The sequence below is a fragment of the Fusarium pseudograminearum genome, chromosome 1 (assembly GCF_000303195.2).
Source record: "Fusarium pseudograminearum CS3096 chromosome 1, whole genome shotgun sequence".
Classification (NCBI taxonomy): domain Eukaryota; kingdom Fungi; phylum Ascomycota; class Sordariomycetes; order Hypocreales; family Nectriaceae; genus Fusarium; species Fusarium pseudograminearum.
This window is the reverse complement of record NC_031951.1, coordinates 7,704,680-7,728,357: the sequence shown is the minus strand read 5'-3', so window position 1 is coordinate 7,728,357 and position 23,678 is coordinate 7,704,680. Positions and strand designations below refer to the sequence as shown.

At 45.8% G+C, this 23,678-nt stretch overlaps 10 protein-coding genes across 10 annotated transcripts; 5 read left to right on the top strand and 5 right to left on the bottom strand.

Moving 5' to 3' along the window:
* Positions 1-32: 32 nt before the first annotated feature.
* Positions 33-1,772, bottom strand: FPSE_03749 (uncharacterized protein; the record flags this gene model as incomplete). The annotated part of the gene is made up of 2 exons (XM_009256869.1): positions 33-330; positions 385-1,772. The coding sequence occupies 2 exons, from the start codon at positions 1,770-1,772 to the stop codon at positions 33-35; spliced, it is 1,686 nt and encodes a 561-aa protein (XP_009255144.1).
* Positions 1,773-2,341: 569 nt separating this feature from the next.
* FPSE_03750 (uncharacterized protein) lies at positions 2,342-3,567 on the top strand (the record flags this gene model as incomplete). The annotated part of the gene is made up of 4 exons (XM_009256870.1): positions 2,342-2,372; positions 2,455-2,602; positions 2,655-3,398; positions 3,453-3,567. The coding sequence occupies 4 exons, from the start codon at positions 2,342-2,344 to the stop codon at positions 3,565-3,567; spliced, it is 1,038 nt and encodes a 345-aa protein (XP_009255145.1).
* Positions 3,568-3,807: 240 nt separating this feature from the next.
* FPSE_03751 (uncharacterized protein) lies at positions 3,808-5,826 on the bottom strand (the record flags this gene model as incomplete). The annotated part of the gene is made up of 1 exon (XM_009256871.1): positions 3,808-5,826. One exon carries the CDS (start codon positions 5,824-5,826, stop codon positions 3,808-3,810), a length of 2,019 nt encoding a protein of 672 aa, XP_009255146.1.
* Positions 5,827-7,365: 1,539 nt separating this feature from the next.
* On the top strand, positions 7,366-8,953 carry FPSE_03752 (uncharacterized protein; the record flags this gene model as incomplete). Its single annotated transcript, XM_009256872.1, has 2 exons — positions 7,366-7,630; positions 7,689-8,953. The coding sequence occupies 2 exons, from the start codon at positions 7,366-7,368 to the stop codon at positions 8,951-8,953; spliced, it is 1,530 nt and encodes a 509-aa protein (XP_009255147.1).
* A 1,394-nt stretch (positions 8,954-10,347) lies between these two features.
* Positions 10,348-12,019, bottom strand: FPSE_03753 (uncharacterized protein; the record flags this gene model as incomplete). Its single annotated transcript, XM_009256873.1, has 2 exons — positions 10,348-11,835; positions 11,894-12,019. The coding sequence occupies 2 exons, from the start codon at positions 12,017-12,019 to the stop codon at positions 10,348-10,350; spliced, it is 1,614 nt and encodes a 537-aa protein (XP_009255148.1).
* Positions 12,020-12,266: 247 nt separating this feature from the next.
* Positions 12,267-12,775, bottom strand: FPSE_03754 (uncharacterized protein; the record flags this gene model as incomplete). The annotated part of the gene is made up of 2 exons (XM_009256874.1): positions 12,267-12,294; positions 12,348-12,775. The coding sequence occupies 2 exons, from the start codon at positions 12,773-12,775 to the stop codon at positions 12,267-12,269; spliced, it is 456 nt and encodes a 151-aa protein (XP_009255149.1).
* A 240-nt stretch (positions 12,776-13,015) lies between these two features.
* FPSE_03755 (uncharacterized protein) lies at positions 13,016-16,891 on the top strand (the record flags this gene model as incomplete). Its single annotated transcript, XM_009256875.1, has 11 exons — positions 13,016-13,028; positions 13,190-13,366; positions 13,442-13,526; positions 13,580-13,808; positions 13,895-13,919; positions 14,050-14,282; positions 14,330-14,531; positions 14,585-15,319; positions 15,375-15,704; positions 15,758-16,755; positions 16,862-16,891. The coding sequence occupies 11 exons, from the start codon at positions 13,016-13,018 to the stop codon at positions 16,889-16,891; spliced, it is 3,057 nt and encodes a 1,018-aa protein (XP_009255150.1).
* Positions 16,892-17,590: 699 nt separating this feature from the next.
* On the bottom strand, positions 17,591-18,667 carry FPSE_03756 (uncharacterized protein; the record flags this gene model as incomplete). The annotated part of the gene is made up of 2 exons (XM_009256876.1): positions 17,591-18,421; positions 18,476-18,667. The coding sequence occupies 2 exons, from the start codon at positions 18,665-18,667 to the stop codon at positions 17,591-17,593; spliced, it is 1,023 nt and encodes a 340-aa protein (XP_009255151.1).
* Positions 18,668-19,751: 1,084 nt separating this feature from the next.
* On the top strand, positions 19,752-21,672 carry FPSE_03757 (uncharacterized protein; the record flags this gene model as incomplete). The annotated part of the gene is made up of 4 exons (XM_009256877.1): positions 19,752-20,549; positions 20,662-21,138; positions 21,194-21,513; positions 21,669-21,672. The coding sequence occupies 4 exons, from the start codon at positions 19,752-19,754 to the stop codon at positions 21,670-21,672; spliced, it is 1,599 nt and encodes a 532-aa protein (XP_009255152.1).
* Positions 21,673-22,071: 399 nt separating this feature from the next.
* Positions 22,072-23,305, top strand: FPSE_03758 (uncharacterized protein; the record flags this gene model as incomplete). The annotated part of the gene is made up of 3 exons (XM_009256878.1): positions 22,072-22,369; positions 22,418-22,873; positions 22,932-23,305. 3 exons carry the CDS (start codon positions 22,072-22,074, stop codon positions 23,303-23,305), a joined length of 1,128 nt encoding a protein of 375 aa, XP_009255153.1.
* Positions 23,306-23,678: the final 373 nt, after the last annotated feature.

Below are 23,678 nucleotides of genomic sequence, written 5' to 3'. Positions count from 1 at the left end.
TACTATGTACTAAGTGAAATTCCAGGAGTCTTCTACTTAAGCATATACCACGATAAATCCCCATCATTTGTCTCTCGAAATGTCAGGCCATTTCCCATAAATTGGAAACGATTCTTAGCAGTATGCTCAAAGTCAAAGTCCTCCGTTCTGAATTCTTGAAGCATTTCCTGGAAATGAAGCACGCTGCCGGGGTACATTGCTGTCACTCTGCCATCGACCTTGCCATTTTTGAACCAGGATCTGCAATTCCCTGTCCATACTGTCCTTTTCAGCGACTCTTGGATATAGCAATTGTAATCGTCTAGCGCATCCTGCCGCACTTGGATAGATCTAGGATTCCATTGTTAGTTTGTGTCGTTCATGATGTTAAAATTGGGAACTTACTTGATATCTTGTGTCGACATCTTGCGGATCAACCTCGCGATGTAATCTACCGTGGAATACATGGCGGCTATAAGACTTCCATTCGCCAACGGAGTATTGGGCCCGTTGATAGTGAAGTAGTTGGGCATGTTGCCAGCCATAACGCCTAGGTAGGCCTCAGGTGCATCTTTCCACTGCTCTGCCAATGAAGCACCGTTCCGACCTACGACCTTCCATCCAGGGCTGAAGCTGACTTCGAATCTAGTTGCATAGATAATGATGTCAAACTCGTGGCTCTTTGACAACGTAGTGATACCCCTTTCGGTAATCTCCTTGATAGGGTCAAACTCAAGTGTAACGTTATCCTTCTGTATGGCTTCCAGATAGTTGTCACCGGGTGATAGCCGACGGCATCCCACCTCAAAGGTCGGAACAAGTTTAGCGCATAGGTAAGGGTCATAGTTGAGACCTTTCTCCATCTTATCCTTGAAAAATTGAAAGGCCGCCACCTGTTCAGGGCTATCCTTGACCAATACCCGGAAAAGCTTGTTCATTGAACTTTCGATGCCTTTTCTTAGCTCGAGCAACTTTTCAGGCTTGTCCTTGAAGGTCTGAATCTCTTCAACTGTGTAGGTAAAGTTTTTGCCCTCTGGTGTGAACTCGGCGACGAATGTGCTTGATACCCAGAGAGGACTTCGAACAAGGTTGACAATCTTGGCTGCTGTGCGCTGCATCTGAGGAAGTAGTTGGACTGCTGAAGATCCATTACCAATGATACCGACTGTCTTGCCTGACCAGTCCAAGCTTGTATCCCAGTCGGCGGTGTGCATGAGTTTTCCCTTGAATTTGTCGAGACCAGGGATTGTTGGCCAATTCCACTTGCTGAGGAAACCAGTTGCATTGATTAATATGTCGGCTTCGTCCTTGATGAGAGCAGATCCATTCTGTTGCCGGATTTCGAGGCGCCACTTGCCAGCTTCATCATCCCATGTCGAGGAAACCAGCTCAGAGTTGAACTCGACGGGCTTGGCTAGTTCATATTTGTCCGAAGTCTTCTTGATGTATCTCCAAATCTCAGGACCCGAGGCGTAGAAGCAACTCCATGATGGATTGGGTTCGAAAGGGAATGTGTAGATGTGTGCAGGGACATCACATGCGACTCCAGGGTACTTGTTGACGAACCAAGTGCCCCCCACATCGGCATTCTTTTCATAGATTTTGAGATCCATAAATCGATCCAGAGATTGATCTCCATACTTGTACTGATACGACAGCATTAGCCCAGCGTATCCAGCACCGACGCAAACAACCTTGAGCTTCCGTGGATTCCCGAGAGGACAGTCCTTGGCGGGGACCCAATTGTCCGAGATGTAACCATTGACACCGTTGGTACCGTTCAATTTCGACATGTTCGCTGTGAATCTAAAGCTAGTTTATGAAGAGAGTCAATAGAATAATATTTAATTATGCTTACATGTGCTGTTTGCAGTCAGATAAATAGTCTTTTGCGCGACTATCAACTACCTCAATACAGAAAGTCACATGCCCATTAACTTCCGGCAACTCAAACATATCACAAGTACAGAGTAGAAATCACATCCGATATAACAAAGTAGTGTGTATTTCTTGCAAACACCTATAGATAGTTGATTAGTCTATCGGGGCCGTTCCGTGATCTTGCATCGGAAGTCAGCCCCGGCCCGGGAGCACCCCGCATCCGGTCGGTGAAGGAGGTTTAACTGTCCGGTCCATGATCACATCCACTTTGGTAGCATTCGAGTCATGTCCCAGAAAGGAAAAGAGATGATACTCAGAAGTGTCAGTGGTTGTGAGCAGGATACATAAGAAAATCGTGTAGTTGGGCTGAGAGAGCTGAATATTTTCTCCCCACACTATTCTCATTCCGAATTCACGTTTATCGTTACTACAAGACCAAGTTCAGTATAACTGAACTATCCACCAGATCAAAACCTTGACTATGTCTGCGAAACCTACTTTGGAGTTCTTCGGTATGTATACGAAAAGCAATTTCGAGAGAATCATGCCTTGCCGCTCAAGGTCTTTGTTTTACTAATCGAATCAACCGTTTAGGAACAACCACTTTCAGACTCAAGTGGAATGGTTTGACTATCTTTCATGACACTTGGCTCAAGAAGCCAGTTGGTTTGCACCGATATCTCGAACTTGACGATGTAACAGAAGTGGACTACATCGTTATTTCCCATGCCCATTTCGATCAGTGAGTTTAAATATGGCCTTGAGATCATACGTCAATGCTCATTAGACTTTAGTCTCCCAGGTGCAGATCAACTAGCCCTGCGCACTGGTGCAACAGTGATTGCAAATTGCGAGGCCATCAACCGCCTCCGAGATGCCGGTGTGCCCGAAACACAGTTGATCCCTGTTAGCGGAGGTGAACGAGTACCTCTGTTTACCAAAGACATTCTCAACAAAGCCGTTGAAGGAACCATCGACCAAGCGCCAGCACCACCAGGAGCGCCTCACAGGCCTCATGTCAAATATGCAACAATGGCAGTCCATGTCTGGCCATCGCTGCACTCCCTCATCCCTGGTGTAACCCCGCATGGCCTGCCTGAACACTTCGACACTGATCACCAATACACTGGCGAAACCACCCCGTATGATTGTTCCTTGGACATTACCCGGCTTATGCAGTATGGTCTCTTCAGGATGAAAGAGATTGCTACTGACGATCAAATGGACGATGGAACACGCGCCTTTGCAGACTACGTGCAGGACCGTAAAACGCATGTCATGTCGCACTGCGATGGTGGTCAGCTCATGTACAACTTTGTTGCTGGAGACAAGGCGATACTGTTCAACACTCACCTTGGTGTTTACGAGGGTATCGCAAGTTGTGTGACGCCAAAGCCTACCGTCGCTATCCTTGGCGCTGGTGGGCGAGCAAACCTCAACGGAAGGCCATTCCAAGGTTCAGCGGCCGAGTTCCTTGTTAAACAAACAAAGTGGCTTGGAGAACCCAACAATGTCTTCTTCTGCTTGCATGACGTGAAGTAAGTTTACTATCTCGATGTTCGTTTGAAATTTGTATGACTGACCATTTTAAGCATCATCAAACCTTTCACCGTTGATATCACTGGGGCCAAGAGGTTGATAGAACAGGAAACACCTGGCAAGGCTATTGATACTCAGCCTGGGCAGGTATACACTTTGGATGTATAGGTTGTAGGACATAGGTGGGGTTGTTTATATCAAATTGGCATCTTATAAAATACAACCACGTATTCATGCTTGCTTTCACTCATAGTAAGAATAGTAAGATATTGGGCTTTGTGTACTTGGTTTCGTCTATAATGGAACGAGTAGTGTTTCAATTGTATTGCCCTGTGAGAAAGGAAACCTGGTTCACATGAAAGCCCCATTTCGTTGAAATGCATAAATTTCTTCCTTCTCCAGGTACATCTAGAGCCAGCCTAGACTGGAGAACAATGTATCCGTGCCCAACATATCCCCAAAATCAGACATATCAGTCAGCTGCGACCCCAATAAAAAGTCCAAGGACAAGTCAGATGAATTTCCGCCGCTAATGTCTGTCTCCGTACCCAACGTAGAACCCTCTGTCAAGCAGCCTGTTGATGTCGAACAGACGGGACTCTGAAACATCAACTCGTCAGCGTCAACTGATAACCATCCATTCTTTTTTCCACCTGCTGTGTTCGGCAACTGTGTTTCCTCACTCAAGCATCCAAACAGGTCGGAAACCAAATGGCTTTTTTGTTCAACGATGCGACTGTTTCGTTGCTCGATGTACTCGGTACACACAGATTGTAGCTGTTCCACGACTTGACGATAATATCTAGCAATGCCGTCATGTAATTCAAACTTTTGCAGCAACTTGTCTGCTATTTTCAAATTTGCTCGTAGGGGAAAGACTCGGTCGAGATCTGCAAATACTGCAAGACCGAGCGTCAATGCAGCAGTCATGGTCGCGTGTACTGCGAAAGGTAACCGCTTCGGCAAGTCTGTCCTTGGTAAAAGACCTTCGAGTAAACCAATGCTTCGAAGAGCTGAGTCCACTGATGCATAAACAAGAGCAGTATCAGAAACTGAGCCTGGGGTTGCGGAATCCTGGTCTCCGTGAGGTCCGGTGCGTAATATCTGAGATTTCACCCGTTCGAGAAGAACCGGCCGTGTCAATAACATGATCGACCAGTAGTATGACTCCTTGATGTCACAAAGTCGCAGATTCGGTTCACGATCGTATTTTTCAATCAGGTCTGCCGAGTCGATTCCATCCGCTTCCAGACCACAAGCCATTCGTTTTGCCCATAAGCGATGCTCTTGCGTCATGTTCGAAATAAAGTTTCTTGAAATAGTCGTTGTTCCATAAACCTCTTTCAAGACGTTATCGATAATAGCTGTCATGTCGATAGCGGAAGAATAGCCCTGTTCCGTCTTGGTGTTGCGCGTCTCGGTTGTGCATACAGGTCTTCCTAGAGAGCCGCTGATGAAAGTATCCATCATTCGTAATGCTTTCCATAGACGATCGCGAAAAGAAAAGCTATCGCGGCTCATGAGTGGTGAGCGGTTAGGTTGATGAAAGCCCATGCCGCATGCTCCACGACATGCAACTGAGATAGAGTGATATGCAGCATCTCGTCTCCCCGTGTTGAGATGATAGAAGAATATCCAGGAATGACACAAAATGGACTTGACATTAGGTCGGTCGGTGGAAATTATTTTGACCAGATATGTCGCGTAAGAAAAGTATGCATGAGCGACTTCAGTTTGATCTCCGGGACATTGAAGTGCACCGTTCGCGAGAACCAAGTAGCACAAGGCGGTCGAAAGATCCGGAGGTTGGTCAGAATGGTCAAGCCACTGCAAAATTTCGGCTTCAAGAGTGTTGTGATCACAAACGCCCAGCAAACCATTTGTTGCTCGCATGCTCCATTTGACGAAATATTTGGCTTCGTTGATGCTTGGTTTGGGCGGGGGATCCGAGATGGTGGCCAAAGATGCGTATGATGGAGCAGCGGTGTCGGGATCAATGTGGTATTCTATAGGTTGGTCGACAAAAGGACACGATCCTAGAGTTTGGGCAACAAGATGGCGGATCTGTTGGAGAAAAGACTCATTTGCAGAGTCTCCAAAAAAGACCAAGCCTCCGCTCTCGTCATACACCAGACTACAAACATTGGAGAATGGGCTACCCAAGTAGTCGCCAGGCTCACAGTTCACAATCTGTGTCTGCGGAGTTTTAGGTGTAATCGATTTCAGTTTTGTTGATCGTACGCGGAAGTTTGGGCGAGGAGTAGTTGTTGTCCGAGGTCCTGAATAGTGGCATTCTGCGGCTGGTCGTCTTTCAGAGCATCTTCGGCAAGGGGTATTGCCATCACAACGTTCTTTGCGGCGTTTGCAATTGTCGCAAGCCATGACACAGCGACGCCGCATGGCATCGCTGACCTTTTTCGTAGGCATTGTGGAACTTTGGTCTGATAGCTTGGTAGTTAAGTGGTTGAGAAGTACAACGTCACTCGGTAGAAGAAGTCAGGAACAGAGATACGAGTACTTATTATCTGTCGGCAGTGGGGTCCAAGTGAATCATAGTAATAGATAGTAACTAGGCCTACCATGGAAGAAACCCTACCGACAACATGCCGATCAAAATGCGGGGAAGATGGACTAATAAGCAACGCCTCGTTGGTTAGTTTGTCTAGTGACTGAGCGCCTCAGAATGGTATGTGCACCTCTCGTAAATGCATGAATGAAGCAATGCTGTCTTACGTTACACGTGGTGGCATCGGTGATACTCACGTACTATCATATTCTAACACTATATCTCTTTCGTCATGTTTCATATATCTACGAATAATATCCCGTACATGTCATGTTAATCTGACTTTGTGAGAATGATCTTGCATTCATCTGGGGTAACTAGCGTCCAGTCTAGATAGGGAGTGCAACGAGCTACCCTCGCTTGTACGGAGTTTTGAAAAAGTCCACCACGGACTCCGAGAGGACGAATCTCCAGTTTTATTTACGTGGCAGAAATGCTAAATCTATATTTAACTGCCAATGAGAACCCAGCGACTCTTCTCATCAAGCGAAATTACCAATCTGTGCTGAGAGTCCTTGATCGCCTTGCCATGAATTTACGATTTACGACAGGCAATACCAACAGTACAACCAATGACAAGATCTCGAATACAAACTCATCCATGTCCGTTGCCTAGTCTTCGTCAGATTTCACAATAACCTCGTCGTTGTCTTGCCAGCTGTCCTGTCGCGTGCAATTGCCGGCAGCTATCCACACAAAACCCTAGTCAGTTATTGCGTGGCAGTAACGTATTATTACATGGATATTGACCGGCTAAGCCGGCGAGACAACAGTCTTTGCTGATGAGAGGAGAACTCAGTCTCCATGAACATCTATAGGGTAGAATCGTGCCATTGTTCAAGACATGATCCTAACTCTAGCAGACGAGAATCACTGAGACAAATCTGACATTGTTCTTAGCATATTTGCAACATTTCTTTCGAAAGCTGGAACATCATGGCTGTTGTCGATGGGCCATCTCACGGCGTTATTTCGTTGAGCCCTTCACCACTCGCGACGATATCCAAATGGTGGATAACAACAAGTCAGCAAGATAAAAAACAAATGTTGTCGTGATGTGTAACTGGAACACAAAAATCGGGCTAGCAGTCGGGTTAGATATGTTGACTCTTATAGCATCTACTGGGAATTAATATTGACCATCGTCGACCACCCACAACGGAATGAGGGCTTCCTGAAGAAACCGGAGAGTTCCGGTCCAGGAAGCCGGCATCCGAACAGTTTTCCATCACGATGCAATGACAAATTCCACGGGAGTGTGTATCTACGATAGAATTGTGTTGATAAGATGGGTTCCCCGACACTAAATAACGTTCCGCTATCACACATTTCTTTTCTTCATATTTTTGTTGCAATAGCTTCCATCTAGTTTCTGGTCATTATACATCAAAGAAACAAAAATGGACCTGTCGAAAATTCCAGACATTGCCCAGATCCGGGCCTTGATTGGTAACAGCCAGAGGCCGGATATCACCTGGGGCGTTCTCATTTCAACAGTGGTATATCTTGTGTATCTCGTCGTTGACAGAATTTACAAGCTCTACCTGCACCCTCTAGCCAAGTTCCCGGGTCCACCAGAGGCTTGTCTGTCCAAAAAATGGCTGCTTCGGGTATCCGAGGAGGGCAACCCTGAGCGCGTCTTTGAGAAATTACACGAGAAATACAGTCAGTCCTCCCTTTGAAGCCTCATGTACTCCCAATCCACTAACCGCAAGGCGATCAGACTCGAAAGCCATCAGAATAGCTCCAAACGAGTTACACATCGACGACGTCAAGATGTACAAAGAGATTTACAACCAGACTGCGACTTATATCAAAGAACCAGACTTCTATGCCGGATTTGGAACACCCCATTCTGTCTTTGTCGAACATGATCCCAACCTCCATAAACAACGAAGACGCCTCCTGAATCCATACTTCTCTCGAAGGGCGATAGGAGGGCTAGAGAACTTACTCAAGGACAAGGTTGAACAACTCGGGAAGCGCATCGATAGCCAGAACGGACCTTACAACATCTTCAACGCTGTGAGATGCACGACTGTCGACATCATCTCTCACTACTGTACTGGAAAGCCTCTTGGCCAACTCGACAACAGCGATGAAAACTTCAACGGTGATTTCTTGGATGCATTCGATGCTGTCTCTGCCACTCTCTGGAAGTTCATGTATCAGCCCGCCCTCCGAGGTTTCATGCTTGCTATACCATCAGGTATTGCCAAGATCGTGAGCAGGGAGGCTAGATTGATGATGAAGCTCCACAGAGAATGCCATAAAGCTGCGCTCAACGTCAAACAGAATCCATCCAAGTCTAGCCACGGTATAGTTTTGAGCAGCCTGTCTCATCTTGATGAGAAAGAGATGGGAGCTGAGGCAGTCGACTTGCTCATTGCGGGATCGGATACCACAGGTTACACACTGGCAGCAGCTGTTGTGCAAATCTGTCAGAATAACCAGGTCAAGAAGAAGCTCGTGGAAAGTCTCAATGCAGGAATTCCTGACGTCAAGAATTTGCCTTCACTGTTGGGCTTGGAACAAATCGCGTACCTGAACGCTACCGTCCGTGAAGCATTGCGATTCGCTATTGCGTCTCCCGGAAGGTTGCCGCGTGTCGTTCCTCGAGACAGCAAACCTCTTGTTGTCGACGACAAATTCATCCCTGCAGGTAGCATCATCGGCATGTCAGCATACACTATGAACTTTAGCAAGGAGCTCTGGGGTAAGGATGCAGCAGAATTCAATCCTGATCGGTGGTTGGGTGAAGATGGAAAGAGTCTGGACACCAACATGTGCTCATTCTCAAAGGGCCTTCGAAGTTGTCTTGGGCAGAATCTTGCATTTGCAGAGATGCATTACATCCTGGCATATCTCTTTGCCAAATATGACATAGAACTGGTTGACAAGTCGGATAACATCGAGGTACACGATAGGTTTACAACTTATGTCACGAAACATGCCATTATGGTAGACATGAAGAAGCACAAGGTTTAGAAGTGAGGTAGATAGTAGCGACAACTAGTACAGACTTGCCATCAGAAGTTCGGTTTTCTATACCACTTTCGCTTGAGTGGAAGTCAATATAATATAGTAACTTAGTCCTTTTAGTCTTGACAATTTTAATTCTTTAATTTGCGACTCGAAATGCTGTTTTCGCTCCCGCCGTGCTTTGTAGATGTCGCCTCGAAAGGTCAGGCCTATGTCGTATCAAAAATTCGATACAGAGTGACAGGTCCCTCACTTCATCAGCGAATAATGCGTGCTTGTTCAAAATTGAGTCGAACTAGGCCATAGATATGATTTAATCAGTGGAACTCTCAGGCCAGGCGTATGAGCGAGGACATGTTATGAAAAATCTTGCCGAGGTGGCGTGTTCAAAGATGCAAATGAAGCGATTAACGTTGAATCCAATGGCAGACTTGAATCACACCTATATCGAATCTGTGAAGCTGTCAAACTTGTGAAGCACTCGTGATTCAAGTGTAGCAAGACTCTTTGTATCACACTCCGTTTAGCCATAATCACTGATGAAGTCCAGCAACAGCTACATTGACAAACAGCAGTAATGGCAGAAGACATTCTATATAGACGAAGTATTTCCCCGTTGAATGAGAAATCATACCAGCACCATCGACATCAGACAATACACCACTTCTCACACAAACCGAATTCGTCCATTCATACCAGTCATTCAGCACAACTCAAACAAACCACACGTTGAGATAAATAGAGGAGGACAGTCAAAATGTGCTTAATTACTATACTCATCATCCAGTGCAACCGTTGCCCCACAGTATTTCTTGAAGACAAAGAAGGAACACCATGTTCGAATCCTCAGATGGAAAACCACAAACCAGACGTTTCAAAAACAATTGACAAAAGCAAGATGGTGTGCACTTCATGCTTTAATAGTTCAAAGGAAGAAGACAGGGGACTCCTAGTACTGTACCAGGGCGAACTAGACAAAGGACCTAAGACGGGTAAGAATCGATGATCGGAACAGCGATTCAATGGCAAACCGTGTGCCATGGGGTGAAACAGAAGCAACTGCAGCTTAAAAGAAGATACGATAGATGCTTCTAGAGAAGCTAATAATTAATTCGAGAGGGAAACATTTGCAAAAGGGTTGAATAACTTTATTAAAAGGCTTACAGAATGCCATTCAGTGACATGTATCCACATATTCACAGCTATCTAGGCTTCATATGTGTGCTCATCCAACCATGGGCTCAAGTAGAATTCTGATACGTACTAAACAAGAATTTCATACAGCTTTAGGCGTTTAGCCTGTATGTACCGTGATCTGTATGTTCCTAGGCTGAAGCTTTTCTCGTATTAAAATGGCAATAATTATTTTTCGATACGTAGAAAGCGTCGCGCCTGTGATCCTAGACCTTTCGCAGTCTCACTCTAACGGGCATACCCTTACTCGGATGAGCTGTGAGCTCACTAGGCATATGCGCCTGGTAGGCCTGGTATCCATATAACGTATCTGCTTCATCCTTATACGCAGGAATAATCTCCAGATCTCTGACTGTCATAGCAAGATGTAATCTCAACTCTGTTAAAGCAAGCTCCTGTCCAATGCAACCCCGGGGACCCAGCTCAAACGGGCGGTAAGCAGTTCGATGAAATTCTTGCTCCAGCCAGCGCTCTGGTAAGAACTTATCAGGGTTGGACCAGAACTTTGGATTACGGTGGATGGCTTTGCTTGCTGAAAAGAGAATGAAGCCATCTGTGGGAAGCTGCTGTCCTGTTTCAGGGTGTCGGAGGAAGAATGTCGGAGAGCCTTCTCGACACGAGCCAATTGGTGGCTCAAGGCGGAGGGTTTCCTTGATGATTGCTGTGGTGTAAACGAGTTGATTCAAAATCGTAGGTGACTCGGAGATAATTGATGTTGCAGAGTTGGGATCAGGACCTAAGACTTCATCGTGCTCTTTTCGTAGTTTCGCTAGAACATCTGGATGATGGTGAAGGTAGTTGTAAGCGAAACAGAGCGTGGATGCAGTAGTATCATGACCGGCAAAAAGAAAGATTTTGAGGTTCTCAATCGTCACATCAAGAAACTCAGTATCGACACCGGACTTCAAGATGCCTTCCTTTCCAGTATCCTTGAGGTATGTACGGATAGCAAGGCCATTGACGGTCTTGGGCCCTTGAATGCTCTCATGATTCTCAAGTTGACTCTCGATCAAAGGTTTCAACTGGCTTCGCAACTTCTGGTTCAAGCTTACAAGACGTCTGCCTCGGAAGGGGTCCAGAAGACGAGTCCAGTTGGGCGGCGACCAATCGGTGACAAGAAGTCCAATGGCACCTTTCAATGTAGGATAGATCTTGTCATCTACACCAGATTGGATCCCTAGACTTTGGCCCAAGACAGATCGGCCGATGATGTCGCATGTCGCCTTCATCACAGAATCTTCCAGGCGGACAACTTTGTCTTCCTTGGCGACTTGTTGCAGATACTTTTTCCAGATCGACGCTTCTTCGATGAACTCGGGGACCAGGGCTGATATGTTCTGCGTAGAGAAGCCGGGGTTGAAAGTGGCTCTCCACTTCTTCCAAAATGACCCCTCGGCCAGAACAAGGTCTTTCAGCCCAGTCAAGGGTCTGAACTGACCTCTGATAATTTCATGCTTTGGACGCGATGTCTCCTGAGTGAACTGTGCTGCGATGTCTGGATGAAAGGTAGCCATCATGGGCCATGAGACTGGCCACAAGTCAATGTAGCAAACACCAAACTCTGCGATTTCTGGATATTCGCGAGCGAGGAAGTCTGGCATCAGTTGGCCGTGGACATCTGTCGGGTACGCTACCATGATCTTGCCCACCGCGATCAAGTTGCCGAGAAGCCATGAATGGCCCGGTAATGTTGGCTACGCATAGTTAGAAAGGCGCATTCTTTTGATACATGTAGGAAACTTTGCAACTGACAATATTGTATTTTTCCACCATTCGTCGAAACCAGACCCGTTGTTGGTACAGCCTGATGGCGAAGTAGCTGGTTGAGGTGAGCAGGAGGATCCCTGCCCACCTCAGAGCGATGTCGCCTTGAACCATACTGATCGTAGTCGAAACGAAATATGAAGTTCAAGAGGAACGTTCAAGATAAGAGTCCAAAGAATATGCACTATTTTATTCATGAATCCTTCACTGGCTAGTGCTTATGCCGAGCACCACGGCAGAACGTTTTCCCATTATAACTGGACGATAAGATAAGAGTTCGTTGGAGTTTCGTGCTAACCGCGATATGTACAGAAGTTGGAAAATCGGTTATATATATTTTCACCCTCTAGTCCGATGGCATCTAACCGTTATTGTTTGTAAAGTGCGCCCTGAAGATCAAGTAAGTCATGTGCACATTCTGGTAGGTGTAGATATTGCATACCGGACCTGGAAAAATAACAAGCACGCCATACCAATACTAAAAAGGACTGCAGATGCCACAGCAATCCATCCTGGGATATATGCATATGGCACCATAGCCAGAGACAAGAAGAGGAAGGCCACTGCCAGCAATGTCCATAGAAGTACAGAAGTCGTAATTGCGATAGTCTTCCACATTTCCTGGCCATTCACCCCAGCTCTGTTCGCGTGATGTTTGAGGAGTGTCAGCAGACTCGAGCTGAAGCCAGCAACAGCAATCGCAAGAATAAAACAAAGCCAGGCAGCTCCTAGAAAATTTCGAACCCTTTCCATAGAGAATGGAGGCTTTTCGGGTTCCCATATGTCTGCTGGATTCGTCATCTGACCGATTGCTACAGCAAAGGTTGATGCCCCGAAGAGAGAAACTCCAAAGACGAGGGTGATAAACATTTTGTATTCTTCCGCTGAGGTATCAGGTTCAGAAGTTGTTGTAATCCATGTTGGTGTTATTTTCGGCGTTGAAGTCATTGAAGATGATACCCCTGGCATTGTGCCAGTTTCAGACAAAATCGGTTCGGGAGGACTAGGAGGAGGACATGGCGCTGCCGGAGACGTCATCATGGGCTCTCGAGCAGAAAGAAGATAGGTAGTTAAGCTAAAATAATATCTAAAGAGATAAAAAAAAACAAAATGTTTAATTTCAGTTCGTGATCCATCTGGTTTTCAACCCCCCGCCTCAACGTAGATCAGTGCAGCCAAGCCTTTCAAAAGTGAGGCGAGCTGACATGACCATTCACAGTCACTTCATAAGCGCTCAGTAATTCTTAATGCCTGACCTTTAAGGTACACTTGCAGCTCTTTCAGCTTCAGGTATCTCAGACTCGGAATTGTTTGGGTTGCAAACTCTTAATCCTGCACACATTGACTTTTCTCATGGGACAAAGACCACTACTGCTGAGAAATTTGCGCCCGAATTCAACCTGATCTGCCGTCATGTTAGGCCACTCGACCTCTTTATCTACGCTCGTCCTACTTCTAACTGTGAGTGTTTGTTTGTTATCAATCGTTTCTAGGCTGATTGGGCTGCACAGTGGCTATGCCTTGTTATTCAATCAGGCAGTGCTGTCGAAGACGCAAAGCATGGGCTGGGACAGAAGCTATACCAGTTAACAAACCCAGACTCGTCGGAACATTGTGTTGAGTATGGTTTATTTCTATGTTCCATATAATTTACATAAGTTGACATCCCCGCAGTATTGTCGCGGTCCATGGGCTCGATGGACACTGGAGAAGATCATGGACTGCCTCTAATAAGGTGTTTTGGCTCCAAGATCTCCTGCCAGTGGAAATTCCTTGCGCTCGAATATTCTCTTACAGTCATGATTCGAGAACGCGCGGTAGTGAGACACCGCTTAATTGGGATGTCTCTGACCATGCCACGGCGCTTCTGACTACTTTGAGTACCGAGCGTCGTTTGACTGAGGTAATTTGATCAGTTCTATTTTGGACAATTGACCTGACGAGTTATCGCTAGACTGAAAGAACTCCAATCTTATTTATCGGACACAGCCTTGGAGGAATCATTTTGAAAGCTGTGAGTGGGACCAGGATTCGCAAACCCCGGTAACTGACATGCTAACGTATACAGGCTCTATTGAAGGCTGAATTAGCCCGCGTCGGTCACTTAGAGCATTTCAAGGCTATTAAACTATCAACATATGCAGTGGCGTTTCTAGGAACACCTCATCAAGGGGGTGAAGGTATTGCTCTTGTCGAGGTCCTTTGCCGAATCTCATCTATTGTCAGCCACACAAACACAAAGATTCTGAGCAAAATGGAGCGAAACTCGGAATGGCTACAAGAGCTACAGTCAGACTACAATGCTATTAGCCAGGATATTGAAACTATATTCTTCTATGAAACTCTCAAGATGGATACAGGAATAAAGAGCTTGCTTGTAAGAGTTTAGCCTCAACAGAACCGACTCAGCTAATTTACCTCTAGATCGTGCCAAAACACTCAGCAATTGTATCAGGAGCAAGGAACTCAGAAGAAATCCCGTTGATTGCGGATCATTCTTCCATGTCGAAGTTCACAACAAACAAAGACGACGGTTTCCAAACGCTCGTGAAAAGATTGCGTATATTTGTCAAGGTTGCAAAACCCAAGGTTGATGAGAACTGGAAAGATTGGGAGTGGCGGAATGGTATCAATTTCTTCCCTAATTTGTTGTATTAGACTGACAGTTTTGCTGTAAAGGTCTACGAGTAATCCAGGCGCAGCGGCGAAGAGTTGGACATGACGGCAAGGAATTTGCCTTGGGCATAGTCTCAAGCATCGCACGGAATCCATATTTCACTGGACGTAAAGAAATACTCCGAAGCCTTAGTCAGAAGCTTTCATCGCCAATGAACAGTCAAGGCCTGAGTCTGGTAGTACTCTATGGAGCAGGCGGCATGGGAAAGACGCAGATTGCTACTGAGTATGTGCATATACACCATGCCGACTACACGTCAGTATTCTGGATTGATGGATCTCGCAACTACACTGCTGCTGCAGACATTCTTAGTTGTGTTCACGCACTTAAGCGACACTACGAAATCCAGGGTCTACGCGACAGGCCCTGGTACGGTCACATTGAAGAAACTTTAGCGAAACGGTTCGAGGGTGTTGGAAGAAAGACACAACAAGATTATCCCACTTCTCTGTCAGCTGCCGGTGATGAGACACTGCGGACGATGTTCCTGGCATGGCTCTCATCTGAGGGAAACTGTAGATGGCTCATGGTTATCGACAATGTCGATGACCTTGAGAGTTTTGACTTTCGAGATTGGCTGCCACCAACATTGTGTGGTTCCATCATCATGACCTCTCGTAGAAGAGATCTTGCTATTCATTGGAATTCCATCGAAGTAGACGGAATGACCATTGACGAGTCAATCAAGCTATTGAACCAGAGTAGCCAAGTTGTTCCAGTCAGCCATGCTGCACAAGGTGCGCCTTGAAAACCCATTCACTGTGTTCAGCATAAGCTAACTGTATAGTTTAGACTGGAACAGCGCATTTGAACTAGTGCAGGAACTAGGTTACCTTCCCCTTGCTATTTCACAAGCAGGTGATCATATTGCGATGATCGAGACAGACTCCCCGGTGTCTAATTATTTGTCTCACTACCGAAAACACCCGAAACTGTCATTCACGAGTAGAGGTACACACTATCCCTGGGAAACTACCAAGAAAACAGTTTGGACAACGTGGGAGATATCTTATGAAGCAGTTCGAGAAGTGAACCCTTTAGCTGCCGAGTTGTTGTTACTTTGCGGGTTCTTAAGTCCGAGATTTATCACTGCGTCGCTCTTCATCGGCCAAAGATCCACAGGTAACTTTCAGACTTTCAATTAATTCTGATATCTTAGGCTGACATCGTCACAGAGTTTGAAAGTTATCAGGCTTTCAGGATTCTTAGTTCATACTCATTTTTGAAGCGCTCGGACGGCAGCCAGCATCACCAACGGGCATATACCATCCACCCTCTTATACATTTCTGGATCAGGCACAGACTGGATAATGATAGCCAAAAGGTCATAGCCCGACAAACCGCTAGGCTGTTACAAACGTACAACAAAGACTTGAACCATTCGGAAGAATCGAATACGATATCTTCTGGCCTTCATGTTAAGCACTTGCTATCAATATATGAAGAGCTGTACCCCTGTGACAGACACCCATCTGATTTCATAAATATCCCAGCTCGACCCTCCCGGGAGGTAATTGTTCGCGGTGTGCCTCAGGATTACTCGATTGCCTCCTTTGTTGAAGGTTGGATACTAAGACTTCGTGGGCGAATGGATGAATTTTATTTCTCTGCCAAAGCAGTTTATCAATCACACGAAGATTATGGGCACGCCGACTACAAACTTCTTTTTTCCCTCCACCAGGACACTCGCGGACTCAATGCTGATACAATGGACTGGATTCTTTGTCAAGCGCTCAGTTTCTACCCGCCTAAGCACCCACGTATACTCGAAATGATCGGAAACTATGCATTCAGCATGTCCAAAGACTCGCGAAACTCCGACATAGCTGTGCCTTGGTATTGGTGGCTTCTTTTAGCACGAATGCAGATATTGGGCGCAGGCCACCCAGCAACGGCTGAAGCATACCTTGGGATTGGTCTAGCATCCACAGACTGCGAAGAAGTCTTAACAGTACAATCGACAGCCTGCCACACTGGAAGACCCGCACTTGGATATAACGACAGCTTGACACATAACGCAATGCGAGTGTTCGCTCCCAGATTTCAAGATTGCCGTTACAGCACAGTCGCCGCACGCAACATGCTGTGGCCAATTGATGGACTGATGGAGCTACAAGGACCCCAAATTACAATGATTACTTTTTGCTCTCGATTCTATGTTCTATACCATCTGGTAGTTCGCATGAAACATAAGTCTACGGCACTTCGAATCATGTCATCCAATTGGTCGACATTTCTAGAAATGCTCGAGTTCCTATTCAATTTACTTCCCTTCCTAGACCACGACGATGCAGTGCTACAGAGCATAGATTACCTTGATATTTCATCAGGTCTAGAAAAACCTCTTTCATCATCACCCACAAAATACGAAGCCTGGATATCTGCACAACCCTACCTTGCTGGGCTTCATGCAATGCACCAGACAGCATCTGAGGTTGAAAATTCAATTCATTATCCCTCTTTTGAGCTAGAAATGCATATGTCAAGCTTCAGGCAGACAAATTATTGGTCATCCGATGGATGGAATTGGAGGCTGTTACTCCCACTAACTCGTTCAGCAGCAGATCATGCAAGATTACCTTTTGACGAATCCTTTCTTCTAAGAAATAACGCCAAAAACGATCCATTGGAGCAGCGATCACACTTTAAATGGTTCGATCTACTGGGGCCGGTTCTATTGGAGGTCAAATTGACTATCGTTAATGGAAGAATGGTACTCTATCATTACATGTACATGGATGATCCGTATTGGCTCACACCTACAAATTTCAGGTACAGGCATTTTGTAGGGACTAGGTGTTCCTATATCTGTGAGGAGACATTCTGCCGCGATAGGGTAAAGGTTTTACTTATCTTGATGGGAAAGCTGAACATCGAGGGAAAGGCAAATCTTTTAGACCTAAGAATGGGAAATTGAAGTGAATGGATAGATACAGAAACTATTGGTATCAGCTAATTACTTTCTAATGCACGTTATCTTTCAAGACTGGCCATCTCATATTTTACTGTCAACCGGTGAAAACGTCACCAACAAAAGGTTGCCACTGCCTCTCGCACCAGTCCCAGAACTTTCCTGTATAGCCCAATCCACCTGCAGACTGGGGAATCATGGCTCTTATGATATCCCTGCGTGGACATTTGTCATCTGAACGGATCCGTCCCCAAGGGATGACATAGCACCCGTTATGCTCGCTGGTGATATCTAAAGAAAGGCCAGAGTAGAGCTCAGTATAGGCTCCAAATTTCGGATCATGGAGAAAGAATCTCATGAAGAACATGGCAATTGCTGGTGTACCATCGTAGGCCCCGGCCTTGAGGTTGCCTGGATTCTGAGCGACACTGATGATCCCGTCTTCGGCATAGCGCGTTGCCATCTCGCGACTTAGCATCCAGTTGCCAACTTTGGAGACAGCATAGTTCTGCACTCGGTCAGAACTACCTTCTTTGAGAAAATCGAAGTCGATGCCATTCGTTGGTGTCGCTGCTTCGCCGAGAAAACTACATGTCCAAACAACTCGAGACGGTCTTGGCGACGAGGTAGCAGCAGTACGTAACTGGGGGATCAGAAGTTGAGTAAAGAGTAAGGCTGCTACGCAATGCATGCCCACCATTGGTTCGAGACCTTGTTTCGTTCTGGCTCCAACCTGGACTCCAGTTCCTCCAGTGCCTGCATTGTTCCAAAGCACATCAAGTCGACTTTCCTGTTTAGCAAACGTTTCAGCGGCGTTCTTGACGCTCTCGAGATCATTTAGATCCAAGCACAGCGGCTTGATCGTTCCAGGATTTGATGGGCGGGGATCAACAGATGTGATGGTTTTAATGGCACTCTCTGCACGATCCTGGAACATAAGTTAACAATCTAATCTTCCATCTGATCAAGGGTAAATCCTGACGTTTGATCGCGAGGTCATATATATTGTTGCACCTGTGCCGTACAGCATCTTGACCAACTCGTATCCGATGCCGGCATTTCCGCCTGTGACAATGAAAACTCGTCCATTCTGAGCGAGCACATCCTGCTCAGTAAATTTTGGCTTTGGAGGTAGCCACTGCGCTCGCCAATTTCGCAATGAAGCGAGCACCATGATGATTCCACAGAGATACTATTCCGAATATCTGAACTGCAGTAGTTTGGATGAGGTGGGAAGATGGGTTTGGAGGTGGGTTCGTGCATTACGAGGCAAAGGGAATAATTACGCGTGTTAAACGACAGTATTTATAATTAGACTAACGCCATACGCTATGAGACGCAACCAATTGGTGACAAAGTTGCACGACACGATGCCCCTCAGTTCTGCTGACGGGCTGTTGACACGCCCGGCCCCCGAAGATTTGTACCCTTTACCGTATGTTACAGTAGACTATAGACCTCATCTCTGCTGTCAAAGCCTCCGTGACTGAGTGCCAATTCAGTACCCGGTTGATTCGGTTTAATGGGCACGTGTCCAAAGCAAACATCAGATACGACCTTTTCAGGATTTAGTTTGCCGAGACAACCTTAATATCGAATTAGTACTTGACAACCCACCACACTTGTAGCGTGGCACATGCGGGACGTCGCTTCAGCCCCTCCCAGGGCCTCAAAACAGTCGATCTTTTCAGAGCGAGGGCAGGACAGCTTGTGTGTAACTGGACATGGTCCCAGGCCATTTATTTCTGACGCCTCAAGCCTCTACTTGAGCTTTCTCACCGCCAGGATACCTTCCAATCATATCAATTATTGGCATAGCCTGCCGCGTTGTTACTAAATTAAGACTTATCTGCATGCTGGCAACTAGATAAACTAGGGTTAGTTATCATCGGGGCTTTAATGCCGATCATCCGGCGATTTCAACATTTATCTTGCAATTCAATATCCCAAATTATCGTAGTTTCAGTCGCATGGTCAGCTCCACTTCTTGAGCATGGTGTTTTACATATTATATCTGTAAATAGTCAGAGGATCAATTCTGTTACAATGGCTGGTCCTATAATATCCGATGATGCCTACAAAATGGCAGGTATTTCCTTATACATAATCAACATGGCTACCGGAGCCTGATTTCCGAATCTGTTCTGTACTCCGAAACATGTCTGACTGCATAGAACGTAACCAATTACAGACAATCAAGTGTTCAAAACATTATCCACTTCTGAGCGCTATTTTTCTGAATCTTACAATCGTCAAAAATGTGTTATCAAATTACAGAACGCTATGCGGCATGTCACTGTGTTTACTATATTCATGCCATCAATCCATGTCCCTCTTTTGATCGACATCAACCAGGTCAAGGAATTGATAAACGAACCATCTTCGTCGGTCACGCCTGCTCATCCCACAGTTCCTCTTATGGATTCGTTGACTCGGCTAAAGAGAAGGACGATGTCGACGGAGGCCATATTTCAGACGATTATGATGGCGCGTCTGTATTTAGTCAGGTTTCAGCTCCTTCTACAAACCTAACATTCCCTGATGACGTAAAACAAGAGGCCTCGGACATGTTATTCCAGGAATTACTCAATGAATTCAGTCTCAGACATCTATGGCCGCAGATTGTGAGGATGTCTCAGCACAAAGATGGGGCTACAAAGACTATCGCGAGGTATCTGTCTCGCTTCTCTCGTGACTTGAGGGCCCATGCAACTAGCCGTCTAAACAAGGATGCGGCAAGATTCGTGGGTATGTCTCGGCGGACAGTTGCCAGTCGAATCGTCGAATGCCACATTAGTGAGCTCACTAGCATGAATAAGTGGCCGTCGATCATACAGACAAAAGGGTTGCCACTAGACGGTTACACCGAAGAAATTGAAGAAACGGAGGATCTGGACACAGACGAGAAGAACATAATTTACGACAACATACAACAATTCATCTTTGAAGGCGCACCGTTCGAAAGCTTACTTTCAGCTCTGAGGCTCTTTGCTTCAACCAACACAGAGTCATCATCCGAGACGAGCTACAGTATCAGGCAATCCTTCAACTATCTAGTTTCAAAACACTGGAAACGCCCTAAAATAGCACATCGGGCTCGTGTCTCTTGGTCATGTGCATGTATCCCATAACCAAAAGAGAGGTCCTGTATACTAACTATTGGTTTAGCGATGTGGGCACAAGAGTTACGATGATTACCTTGAGAATCGAACAGGTGCAATCGAAGAGTTGCAGACTTTGCTAAATGATTATGAGGAGATGAATCTTGAGCTCGTAGATAATACGGGGCCAACCTCAGTTAAAACGACCATGGCAAATCTCTCTTCTATCATAAAAAGTTCACTTCCCGTCTCTTTATTAAAGAAGACATCAGGAAAGCTACCCATCTTCAACCAACGTCAAAGATTTGACGAAGCCTGCCATGCTTCGTCTGCCACACAAGTATCAGCGGTAGACCCAAAGCACAGGTTTCTCATAGTGTGTGCACCATTTAGGAAGCTGGTTTCAAAGGCACACCAGCCTGATATTTGCAAAATTCACTCTGACCGGGATTTCTTCAACGCGTTACGATACACTTATTTCAATTCACGACGTGCCGTCAGGTGGCGTTGGCTTCGGCGCGTATCATCCATAGACTTTGTCAAGGTATGTTATCTGCCTCTTGACGATAACCTCTATATAGGCTAATTTGAAGACATAGTTTGAAATCTTTCTGAGTGAGATTGTCAACATCCAACAGTGTCCCTCACTTCCTGGAAGTGAAGCACGTATCGAGTACGATTTTGAACAGTGTGATACCAGCCCACCTATCGGACCAAACCTTTTATCGCATCTGTTTGAGAATCCAGACCATGCTGAAGTTCTTCCTGTCTTGTTTAATAGGATACCAAAGAAATTAGGAAAGAAGCTCTGTGCTTGTCCTAGGAAAGGGAGCTCAGTTGGGTGGGGTATCCGTTTCATCGAGGGACTTGATCCGTTTGCTGTATTTCTTTGCGGATGTGTGGGCTTTTTGGTGTCTTTGTGTGTTTCTCTGATATATACCCTTGTGATGGATGATATACAAGGTGGCTTTGCGATTGGTGCACATATGTTGGCTTTCTTCCTGTTTTGCGGTGGTTGTCTTCAGTCCGCACTTCCATAATTCATTCGCAAGTCAATACTTACAAAACATACAGATAGAATAACATAGCGCCGTTTTCCTTTATCCACAGCATAGTGTCAGAAAAAGAGTCATTTAACATTCAGGCAACTCGCTTATTTTACACCGTATGGCCTAGATCCCAATAGTATAAGGTTGTCGCGCTTGATCATCACTAGTCTCTTGAACTATCTACTGGGCTATCTCCGTGCTTAGTTCCCATTGACCTATTAGCCGTCACAATATCCCCTGTCGTAAATTTCAGCTGAGTTGGAAAAGAGGGTCTGATAATCAATAAATTGAATCTCGGACTGTCTATTCTGTGGCTTCTCGCTCCCAATCAACTTAAGGTAAGTTCTAGAACGGCGATTAAAATAGTTATATTTATTGGCTGTCCATTCCTTAGCCGTGTGAATTGAGTCCCCCAAATCCACGTCAAAATGGTTGCTTTGAAACCTGCCCTTCTCGTTCTTCTCACCCTCGGCAATGAGGCCCTTGCGGTCAATTCTGACGTTCTCTGCACCAGTAAACTTGGCACTGCAAGCATTGCGTCTAACAAAATTCCCCGGGCTACCACCACCATCAAAAACCAGGTCACTGTCATCAAGAGGATTATCCGCAAAACCAACGTTATTGTGGTTCCTCAACCTCGTACGACAACTGTAACCGAGACGGCAAAGAGCACCGTCACAACAGATGCTGCGCCTGATGTCGAAGTAGCCACCAGCGTTATCACCAGTAAGCACTTAACTTCCTAAAGCAAGGACCATCGCTGATTGTCTCTAGGTACGCAAACCCAAAGGGTAACTTCCTATACTACAACGACTTCGACTTCGACCTCATATACTACCACAACAAAATGGAGTACCAAGACCATCGCTGCCCCGATAGGCTTTAAGTATCTCAAAAGCTCTGACAGCCAGTGGGTACCAAAGAAGCTTAAAGTCAGAAAGAACCAAGAAGTCTTTCCTATCATTCCACCCGAGTCTTTACATGTTCAGCGAGTGGACTGTACCAAGAGGGTTCCTTCGACTACTATCAAAACTGTCACCACTACCATCCCAGGTCCTCGTAAGACTCTGGCGCCCAAGACAAAGACCAAAATGACCACAACCACTGAGATTGTCACCCACACAAACTACCCTCCCAAGGTTACCGAGACCATATTGGAAACAGTCTCACCGATCACTGTAGTCCGGGATACAGTCACTCGCCAGGCCCCCTCAGTATCTACCGAAATAAGTAAGTCCCTGAAAATAACTGTCAAATATCACATAGAAACTAACATGGGTAACTCAAGTCACCGTTGAAACTATTCTACCTGCTCCAGACTTTTACGAAGCCTGCGGAGCAGATGCCTTTATATCAAGTGCCAATGGCGGTAATGATATCAATTTGGCTCTAAATCTAGGGGCTCTCGCAGATGGTATCGGCGGTGATGCAGCTAATGGGGCTTACAACTGCTGCGTCGAGTGTTTGAAACGACCCAACTGTTTATTGAGCATGACAGTAGGCGGCAGTGATTGCATTCACTACGTGCCATCAGGAACCTCAAACGTTTGCCCTAATGGCCAAGCGATGTGGGCTTACTACTATTCGCTTCCAAATAGCCCACCGAGCAACACGTATGCGAACGGCCCTTGCGGAGCAATGGAAAACATGGGCTTGCAGTAGTTAACTGGAAAGAAGATGTTAGGATATAAAGGAGTATCTAAGACAGGAGTAAACATACTAAGGGTTGTTTTTGCGGCCGTTCTGTGTTACTTGCAGCTTTGGGGACGCTGTCTGCTATAGCACCATTTCGTTAAGCTTCTAAGCGATGCCATTAGATTAAATTATCATCTTAATCTATTCCTAGCAGTCTTCTTACATTTTCATTTCCCGGGCTCCTTGTACTTCTGCTTAACTCATTGTGTTCCAACTGATTCTTCAAGTTTGTGTTTGTAGTGCCATGTGATGGTTGAAATCTACTCCTCATCGAGCAAAAGGTCAGCAATAAGCACAAATCTCCCGTCTACAACATTAATTCCCTTTGTTCCGATTGGAT